Below are 10877 nucleotides of genomic sequence, written 5' to 3'. Positions count from 1 at the left end.
TCACGTCTACATGTCACCACAGTAGGACAAACTGACAGACAAGATTGTCTTGCTCCCATTAACCAGTATTAAATAGCTTTAGATTTGGGGAAATGCACGTTAGATGTGTGTTAGTTAATACAGTGTTTTTAATTCAAATTTAGCAGTTATTGTGTGAATAGCTTAATGCTGTACCTACATTTTAACAACATTAAAGCAATATTTTCAACTTTCTCTAACTCATATAATACCATTTTCTCTGTTGGTAACTTTTTTTTATGTCTATACCCTTTAGTCTTTATAGTATGTCAAAGCCAGAAAACATAATTCTTGCAAATTATTGATAGTTTTGAAAAGTTATAAGTAGTTTTGTTTCAGAATATTAGGAATTTTGTTACGTGAGATTCAGGCTTAGGGATGTCATCAAAAGAGTATTTAATCTTTCTGTTCATAATTTTACTTATGTTGCTCTATAGACTTGGAAGTATTTGGGGTTTAGATTAACAACACTAATTTGCCCTGAAGCAAATTTCTTTTTGTTTGCTTTACACGTAAACATAAGTACACACACATACAAGACAGCAAAATATACTCTGTTTTTAATTTTTTTTTTACTTCCTATTTACTCACTGGAAGCATCATCCTCTTTCCTGAGAACACACTGTACACAAGATCTGGCTCAGTTACATCACAATGAACTCCTCCTCCCGTCCTTGCTCCGGGATCTATACTTATCAAATGCCTGTGTGTAAAGGCAGTACTTTCAAAGATGTTTTTGCTACAGTAAATTGGCAGTATATAATTTTTCAGTTTTGTGCATATGCATGTTTGGAAATTACTGTACTATAGGTAGGAATAGAATGCAGCAGAGATTTTTAATCTCCAGATGCCATTTCCTTTTCCTGTACCAAGTTTATTAATTGTCTAAAACCAGCTGCTAAATGTGAAAGATATTAAATGTTTTTCTTTGTGTAGCAGATTCATTAAACTCAGATTTGCAAGATGTATAACTGTATTTTTCTATAAATAAACTAAAGTTCACTTTTGAGCCTCCATTCTAACAAAATGTGGAAAAATTTATCTCAGGCAATTATGTTATTATTGTTATTGTTAGATGCTGTCATGTTTCCTCTGACTCATGGTGACTCCGTGCACAACAAAATGAAACACTGCCCAGTTTGTGCCATCCTCATGGTTGGTTGTAGATTGGGCGGTTGTGATCCACAGGGCTTTAATTGGCTGATTTTCAGAAGTAGATTGCCAGACCTTTCTTGCTGGTGCTTCAGTTTGGAAGCTCTGCTGAAACTGTTCAGCATCATAGCAACATACAAGCTTCCACTGACAGACGAGTGGCCGCTGCACAGGAGGTGCTTTGTCTGAGGAGTGAACCCCGATCTCCCACATAGAAGACAAGAATGCTACCAGTGAACCACCACTGCCCTCTAGTCAGTTACACTGCCCTCCAAACCTACATCTAAGTTCTGTAGGATTAGTAGAGTGCCAAGGTGTGTGGTTTAAGGTATGTGATAGGGCAGTTTGGGGACATCTTGTCTTCACTGTCACCACTCAGATGTCCTAATACCCTACCTGGTCTTTGGTTCAAGTATCTAGAGCATCCATCCTTGTTTCTACTGAAAAGTCTTTTCAGAGCTTGTCAATACTCTGGGCCATATCTGTGCTACTTTTGGGGAACATAGCAAATGTTCTTCTCACCCATGCCATGGGGACCTTGGTGACGTTGTCATAGACCTACATGTGCAGGTGCACTGCGTGAATACCTTTTACTCTTGCTCCATGTAGGATCTCAAGCTACTTCCCCATACTCTACCTAAGAGTGAAGGTACAGTTTTTCACAGATATTGGATCCCCAGAACCCTTCTGGGGGTTCTATCATTCCCTACGTCTCATTGCAGATTCTTTTTCCCATCTGTCTTTACCACTTCTGCCCCAGTTTCAGGGTATAATTGCTAATAATGAGGAGGTTAGAGCTTTGCTCTTAATTACCATATTTTTTTCAATCTTTTTTCTTATTCCTGGTACAAAAGTTTGGATTTTTTTTTTTTGTTCCTCTACAGCCTGGTATGTCATTCCTTTCCCAAGGTAGTGAACATGGAATATTCTTTCTACCTGTAATGTGGGAAGTTTTAGAATATAAGGACATATAGAGCTGATGGGGGAATATTTACTTGATGTTTAAAAATATTATTCCACTGTTGTTACGTGCCATTGAGTCAGCCCCAACTCACAGTGACCCCTCCTTGGGTTTCCGAGGCAGTATCACTACAGTAGATTGTCCAGCCTTCCTTCCGAAGAGTGGCTGGTGGGTTTGAACCACCAGCCTTCTGGTTAGCAGTCAAGTGCCTTAGGCACTATGCTACCAGAGCTCCTGATTATCCCACTAGATCTGTATATTTTTCATATTGCCCATCTTGTGATGGTTTCATCATAAGCATTTTTATTTGAAGAATTATTTACTAGCTAACAAAATGTATGGGAATTATTTTTACAATTCCTATTTGGAAATTTGGGACTCAGATATATGATATTGTTTCATAGATCTATATTTTGTATCTTTACCACTTTCTTGGATTGTAGATGATGGCAGAATGAATTTGTCTTTTTCTTCTTTTTTTTAACTTTTCACTCTGAGAAATTCCGTACATCCACAAAACTAAAAACTATAGCATAATGAACCTTCATATACCTATTATCCAGCTTCAACAATGATCACTTCTTGACCATCTTGTTTCGTGTATAATCCATCTCCATACCCACCTGTCTGCTACTGGATTCTTTTGAAGTCAATTCAGATATCACATTTTATTACCCTTATTTTCCTGATGGGTCTTAATACTTCTTTAGTGCTTATTCTGTGATAGGTGCAGGTCTTGGCTCAGGACATAAAAAGCCCAACATAAACTCTTGGGAAAATAAACGTTGGGTTAGTTACACAAAGGTATAATTTCTCAGTTCTACGTAAAACTTTCTAACAGTTTTCTATAATGTTCTTAAAGCTAGAACTACTCTAAATTATTTTAAAAACAAACAAGAACGTCGTGAACAATCTGTAGACGCGCCCTCTCCTGTCTCGTTTGCCTGACTCATCTTCTACTCTTACTTGGCTCACCGCAGCCAACCACACTGCCTTCTGGCTGTCACCAAATTCCCTTGGTCTTCTGCCTCTGAATCTTCATACTTGGTACTCTCCTTGTCTGTAACACTTTTCCCTTAGATATCTCCATGGCTTATTCCTTCACCTCCTTAAAACTTTCTCTGCTCTCATCTGCTTTCTAAAGCATGTCCCAACCTCTAAATATTAGTCCATATTTGTATTGGGAACTCTGGTGGCCTAGTGCTTAAGGCATTTGACTGCTAACCAGAAGCCTGGCGGTTCAAAACCCACCAGCCACTTCTTGGGGAAGACTGGGCAAACTATTTCCTTAGAGATAGTGCCTTGGAAATCCAAGGAGGGGTCGCTATGAGTCAGAACCAACCCAACAGCAGTGAGTTTGGTTTTTTTGTGTTTATTCATCCTGACTGGTATTTAAGGAGTAGGGATTTGAAGATCCTCTTGTTCCATTCAAATAATATTTTTAAAGCCTGAATTTTATATTATAAAGGTAAGAAATCAGAAAGGAAGTGACTGTTCAACAAATAGTTCAGCCTTTTGCAAGTACCAGTTTACTCATCAGCTTTCAGTATATACCAAAACTATTTCCAATTAAATAATAATTGGCTAACTTTTTTTTGTATTCATGCTATCATTAAATAGCATTTATGTGTCATGCTTTTGTAATCAGTTACTTTTTGGGATGCAGCATGATTTTGAAGAGCTAGTACTGAATGTTTTAACCACTGCAAATCTAGTAGTATTTTTCCTCTGATATTGTTAAAGGAGCTTTCATGGCACTGTGGTTAAAAGCATTGGGCCACTAACCAGAAGACTGGCAATTCTAACCTACTAGCCACTCTGTGGGAGAAAGATGAGGCAACCTTGGAAATCCTATGGGGACAATTCTACTCTGTCCTTTAGGGTTACTATGCGTCTGAATGAGTTTGTTTGTTTGATTAATAATTGACTGGATTAGGTAACCTTTTAGCTCTCCTAGGTTAGGTTAAGCTTTTTGTATGTATCCTTTAAAATCTTGCTTATTACTATGGTTACTGCATTTGTATCTGTTTCACTGTTAAGATTCAGTTTTCCAAAAATGCAATGGTTGGCAAGAATACAGTGAGATTGGCATTCATAGTCACTGTTCATAGGAGTGTATCACTCTTTATAAGAATATGTATCAAGAGATTTTAAAATGTTCATATCCTTAGACTTCCTTTTTAGGAACCTAGCCTAAGGAAAATGCATATGTAGCTGTATGTACCAGTATCTCTGGGTGGTGGAAATTATGACATATTCCTGCTTTTCATTCCTTTCTGTTTCTTCCATATTTCATCAATGCTCATCTCGGGGGGGGGGGGAAACTATACATTTTCCTACTGTTATTCATCTCTTTCTCTTTTTTTCTATCTTGTCCACCCAACCCCAGTATTTTGTTGCTTGATTTCTCTGCATAATAATAAGCAGCAGCTAATCTTTTTCAAAGCTTAATATTTGGTTCATAGTAGGAACTCAGTAAATGTGTGTTGAAATATTATTGCTTTCACTAAATTTTCTCTGCAAGTGAAAACAGACTCTCTGTAGTTTAAGCCTATATTATATCTCTTAAGAATCAGGGACACTACTGAAGTAGCTAAGAAAATGAAATATTTCTTTGAATAAGTGAGATTTTTTTGGCAGGTGAAAGTGGTTTTTTATTATTAATTCTTCCCATTTATATAAAACTATTTAAAAGATGTATTTTTATTATTATTATTATTGTGATTTGGGTGAAGATTTACAGAGCAAATTCACTTTCCATACAGCAGTTCACATATACTTTGTTTCATGTCATTGACCACAGTTTACCACAATGCAACAGCTCCCCTCCCACTTCCTCCCCATAGTTACCTCTTTAAAAGATATTTTAAAGAATCTTAGTGTTGATATTTGTCTTAAAATTTTCTTCCCAACTTAGAAGAACTGCATCAGATCAGTTGCTTTATTCCTTTGTTAATTGCAGGTGATTAAACTATCCTATATCCTGTAGCCTGGGAAATATGCTTCATTTTCAAGCCTAGTACATGAGTAATTTCTGAATGAATAGTTTTATCACTGCTGTTTATTTCTTGTGCTATGAAAATACAATTAGCTGTTCATTTATTTTAAAAATTCATTGTTAATGTATTGGTAAATTCCTATGGATATTTTCAAGTGTACTTTTTATTAGAGTTCTTTCTAGAATGTCAGTCTTTCTTTTTTATTAAATGTTGGATTTGCTTTTGTGCTGTAACAGTAATATTTTATCTTGTGCATCACAACAGTATCCCAGGTGCTCATATGGAAAAATGTATGACCAAGTCCATTTTCCACCAGGTGGTTTAACATGATTGAAATCTGTTTTCTTTCTCCTATAGTGATTCCTCCTGGAAGTCCTGGGCCCATTACTCGACATGGGTCTTATGACAGTTTAGCTTCTGACCATAGTGGACAGGAAGATGAAGAATGGCTTTCTCAGGTAAACTCTGAAATGTTTGGGTAATTAAAGTGAAAGAAAGCAGAAATCCACTGACTATTTTTATTCTTGGATTTTCAAGTTTTTTCCCTTAGAGCAAAGTGGAAGGAATTGGTAATTCCTTGCAAGATCATCAAGAATTCATCAACTCTCTTTCCATATTAAAAATTTGTCATAAATACTGGTGTGGTGATACACATACATATATGTGTGTGAATATAGCTATCTGTATGTATCCCACACCAATATGGAAAGACAATAAAATGATTCTGGTGTTTGTATGTATGTATGTTAGCTCTGGTGGTGCAGTGACTAAGGAATTTGTCTGCTAACCAGAAGGCTGGCAGCTCAAACCTACCAGCCACTCCTTGGAAGGAAGATTGGGCAGTCTACTTCCCTAGAGATACTGCCTTGGAAACCCAAATAGGGGTCACTATGATTCGAGTCAACTCAAGGGCAGTGAGTTTGTTTATTTTTTCCTATTGACAGCATAAAATACACACATCTTTCAAACAATCTAGCTCTACCCCTCAGGACCTTGACGTTTCAAAGACTCTTTGGAACACTGCACTTCAGCTTTTCAATTACAAAAAATGGTAATCATGCTGTCAGTGTGAAAGTATATACAATATGTTTTTGCTGCATCTCCAAGAGGTGCCTCAGAAGAAAAGCCTGGTGATCAACTTGCATAAAATTAAGCTTCTAAAACACTATGGAAGCACAGATCTACTCTGATACACCTGGGGCTGCCATGAGTCTAAATCTGCTCAGTGGCAACTAACAGCCACCACCTTGGAAAACATTTTCAACAGGGTAAAAATAAATGAAAAAGAATTAATGCTGTTTAAGCAGTGAAGCCCTTCAGGCTCTTTGGGATTAATTTTCTGGAACCTGGTTTTATACTTTATAGAAGTTCAGCATTCCACACTGCATGCTCCCTGATGGTGCACAGCTGGGTGCTCTTTCCTAAACTCATGCACATGCTGCAGTAGTTTCTAAACCAGTTCTTCAGCTGACCCTTCCTCCCCTTGCCAGGTGAAGCTGTCTTCATCTAAAGGGCTTTGAAATAAAAGAAACTTCAGGAGATTTCAAAATGATGAGATTACAAAAGACTTCATTACAAATACTGTTATGTCTGCCGGGAGTATGACATCATTTGGTGAAGTTAATGACCTGTCTCAGATTACCAATCGGGTGGCTTTTCATCAGACAGGTGCCTCAGAAAAAGTGGAGGCCAGTTGACGTTTTGTTGCTTTGTCAGAGAGGGTAGCCTGAAAACCAAAGGGAAGCTGGAACTGGAGAATCTGTCCTAGGTAACAGACATTTAATTACACCAGAAATACTCACTGGAAGCTCCTTGAAGGAGGGTTGATACTTCAGAGTACTTCAGTTCCTGGCATCTGGCGATCCATCGTTTTCTTGAGGAAATAAAGATAAAGTAAACCTAAAGTGCATGTGTTGTTTTCGGAATCAAAATGTTGTCCTTCATAATAGAATGCTGGCAAAAAAACCACTGTCCTTCACTTCAACTTTTCAATTAGAAAAAGGGGTAATGTGTGCTGTCAGTGTGAAACTACATACAATATGTTTGTCATGCACACAACAGGAGAGTGAATAGGAACATCTGGCCATCGCCTCAGTGAAATTGCACAAGGCATCTGTTTACCTCTCGGCTCTGTGACACTGATGGTTTGAGCTTAAAATATACAGAATGTTTTCTCTGTGGCCTAATTTACGTTGCTGAATACAGCTACTCGAGTCAGAAATCACTGTCCTCAATCAGTTGTTTTCTCCCCATGGTTAGTGGGAATGTGAATATTGTTCCAAGACCATGATTCTTTTGCCCTTACAGAGTCATAAACACAGAGCCATGCTCTGTGAACTTTCTCAGTTATGTTTTTTTAAGAATTAATCACCACAGTCATAGAAATTTGATTAAATTTGAAAGAACTAAGGGCAAAAATAAGGCACATTGAATGTAAGTTCCATAAAATATGTGCACAGATATGGATGTAATAATTACAAGACACTTAGATATAGTCTTTCACCAAAGGTTTCTGTATTTGACATCTTACTTAAGTTGCTCATTTGTAAAATCATGTAATGTGTATATTTTCTGGTTTGGCTATTGGCTACTACTTTCTGCCTTATCTTTACAATGTTTAATATAACATTGGCCATGTTCCTTATTCCCTCCAAAGAGCATGGAGTTCATAAAGCATTTTGGTATTACTGTCTGCAGCACATACAATGCTTGTGTCAATGTTTATGACACAACATTGAGAATAATGTTGGCTGTTGATTTTGCATATATCCCTTTATATATCCCTTTATAATGTTGAGGAATGTTCCTTCTGTTCCCATTTTGCTGAGAGTTTTTACAGGAATGGGTGTTGGATTTTATCAAATGCCTTTTCTATATCGATAGATATGATCATGTGGTTCTTTTCCTTTGTTTTTATTTATGTAATGGATGACATTGATTGTTTTTCTAATGTTGAGCCATCCTTGAATACCTGGTATGAATCCCACTAGGTCATAATGTATTATTATTATTATTATTTAATATGTTGTTAGATTTTATTGGCTAGGATTTTGTTGAGGATTTTTGTATCTATATTCATGAGGGATACTGGTCTGTAGTTTTCCTTTTTAGTGATGTCTTTGCCTGGTTTTGGTATCAAAGTTATACTTGCTTCATAAAATGAATTTGGGGGGATTCCATCCTTTTCTGTGTTCCAGAATAGTTTGAGTAGGATTGGTGTCAGTTCTTCTCTGAACCTTTGGTAGAATTCTCCAGTGAAACCATCCGAGCCAGGTATTTTTTGTTGTTGGTAATTTTTTTTATGACCTGTTGTTCAATTTCTTCTTTTGTTATGGATCTGTTCAAATTTTCTACCTCAGTCTGTGTTAGTTTACGTAAGTAGTATGTGTCTAGAAATCTGTCCATTTTTTCTTGATTTTCAAATTTGTTATAGTTCTTCAAAATATCCTGATATTATCCTTTTAATTTCTGTTGGTTCTGTTGTGATGTCACCCAATTCATTTCTTCATGTTATTTGTATTTTTTCCCTCTTTTCCTTTGTTAAATTTGCCAGTGGTTTGTCAATTTTATTAATGTTTTTTTAAAAAAACAGCTTCTAGTCTTGTTGAATTTTTTTCTGTTTTCTTTATATTTTCTGTTTCATTGATTTCTGCTTGAATCTTTATTTCTTTTCTTCTGGTGACTATAGGTTTTTTTGCTGCTCTTTTTCTAATTTTGGGAGATGTTGGGTTAAGGTGTTGATTTTGGCTCTTTCTTCTTTTATAATGTGTACCTTTATTGCTATAAATTGGCCTCTAGTCACTGCTTTTGCTGTGTCTCAAAGATTTTGGTATGTTGTGTTTTCATTCTTATTTGATTCAATGAATTTTTTAATTTCATTTTTTATTTCTTCTGTTATCCAGTCATTTTCAAGGAGGGTGTTAATCATTTTCCATGTGTTTGCTCTTGTTCCATTTATCTTCCTATTGTTGATTTCTAATTTTATAGCACTGTGAACTCAGAAGATGCTTTGCAGTATTCCAATGTTTTTAAATGTATTAAGGCATGCTTTGTGGCCTAATATATGGTGTATCCTGGAAAATGTTCCATGTGCACCGGAAAAGATTGCATATTGTGCTATTGTTGGGTGAAGTGTTGTGTAGATCTCTATAAGGTCAAGTTGGTAGATGGTATTGTTTAGTTCTTTTGTGTCTTTGTTGAGTTTCTTTCCAGTTTTGTCTTTCATTGAAAGTGGTATATTAAAGTCTCATACTATGACTATGGAGTCATCTATTTGTCTTTTCATTTCTGTTAAAGTCTGATTTATGTATTTTGGTGCTCTTTCATTGGATGCATATTTGGGAGCTCTGCTCTGGTGGCATAGTGCCTAAGGCATGTGACTGCTAACCAGAAAACTGGTAGTTCAAACATCCCAGCCACTCCTCAGAAGGAAGATTGGGCAATCTGCTTCTGTAGCGATACCGAAACCCAAGGAGGGGTCGCTATAAGTCAGCATCGACTTCATGGCAGTCTGGTTTTATTTATTTATTTATTTTTGGTCTAGTTCAGTCGATCCTTTAATCATTATATAATGTACTTCCTTGTCTCTTTTGGTGGTTTTTGTCTTAAAGTCAATTTTATCAGAAATTACTATTCCCACTCCTACTCTTTTATGGTTGCCATTTGTTGGATACATCTTTTTCCAACCTTTGACTTTTAGTCTGTTTTTGTCTTTCTCTCTAAGGTGTGTCCTTGTAGACAGCATATTGTTGGGTTATGTTTTCTTATCCAGTCTGCAACTCTCCATTTCCTGAGTGGTGGATTTAATCCATTGACACTGGTTGTAATTATCAACAAGTATGAATTTGTTGCTGTCATTTTGTTACGTGTTTTTTTCATGGTGTTTCTGATTTCTTTGTTCCATATATATATAATTTTCTGTGCTGCATTGTTTTATGAATCATGTCATCATTTCCTTTGTTGCTATTGTTTAGTATTTATTTGTGCTTTTCCTCTTTTTTATTCTGATGTGAAGGTTTATTTTTCTTTGAGGTTACCCTGTGATTTATAATTTTCTTCCCAAGTTTAGAACAGTCTATTCTATTTTGCAGTTATCTTGACTTCCTCACCATTTAGAAGTTCTGTAACTACACAGTTTTTTCCCTCTTTTTGGTTTGTAGTTGTACTCATTTGCTAATTGATGTCTCTGGTTCCCTGTTTACACTTGTAAGCTTATTTACTTTGGATACTTCCATAACTGGGTTGGTTTCTGGGTTATGTCATCATATGTGTTACTGGTTGGTGGTTGTTTGCTGTTGTTGGTTGTCTGTCCAATGGACTCCCTTTAGCATCTCTTGTAAGATTGGTCTGTAAGATTGGTCTGATTTTAACAAATTCCCTTAATTACTGCTTATCTGGAAATGTCCTAATTTCACCGTGATATTTGAGGGACACTTTTGCTGGATATATATTTCTTGGTTGGAATTTTTTTTTTTCTTTCAGTGTTTGATATATATCATACCATTGCCTTCTCACCTGCATGGTTTCTGCTGAGAAATCAGAGCTTAGTCTTATTGGTTGGCCTTTGTAGGTAATTTTTTGTTTTTCTTGTGCTGCTTTATGGATTCTTTCCTTGTCTTTGGTTTTGGTGAGTTTGATGATAATATGTCTTGGTGTTTTTCTTTTGGGGTCTATCCTGCTTGGGGTTTGTTGGACTTCTTGACTGGACATATTTTTGTCTTTCATCATATTAGGGAAATTCTCTTCCA

General features: G+C 36.3%; 1 protein-coding gene across 1 annotated transcript in view; it reads left to right on the top strand.

Annotated features, from left to right (window-relative positions):
* Positions 1-10877, top strand: part of BCAS3 (BCAS3 microtubule associated cell migration factor) — a 727666-nt gene that overhangs the window by 381706 nt on the left and 335083 nt on the right. The window contains exon 20 of the mRNA XM_042781927.1: positions 5488-5588. Coding sequence (XP_042637861.1) covers positions 5488-5588 — 101 coding nt within the window. The remainder of the gene's footprint in view (positions 1-5487; positions 5589-10877) is intronic.

Source organism: Orycteropus afer, unplaced genomic scaffold (assembly GCF_000298275.1).
Source record: "Orycteropus afer afer isolate SDZICR_OR568_19922 unplaced genomic scaffold, OryAfe1.0 scaffold00196, whole genome shotgun sequence".
Lineage (NCBI taxonomy): Eukaryota > Metazoa > Chordata > Mammalia > Tubulidentata > Orycteropodidae > Orycteropus > Orycteropus afer.
This window is presented reverse-complemented; position numbering and strand designations above follow the sequence as displayed.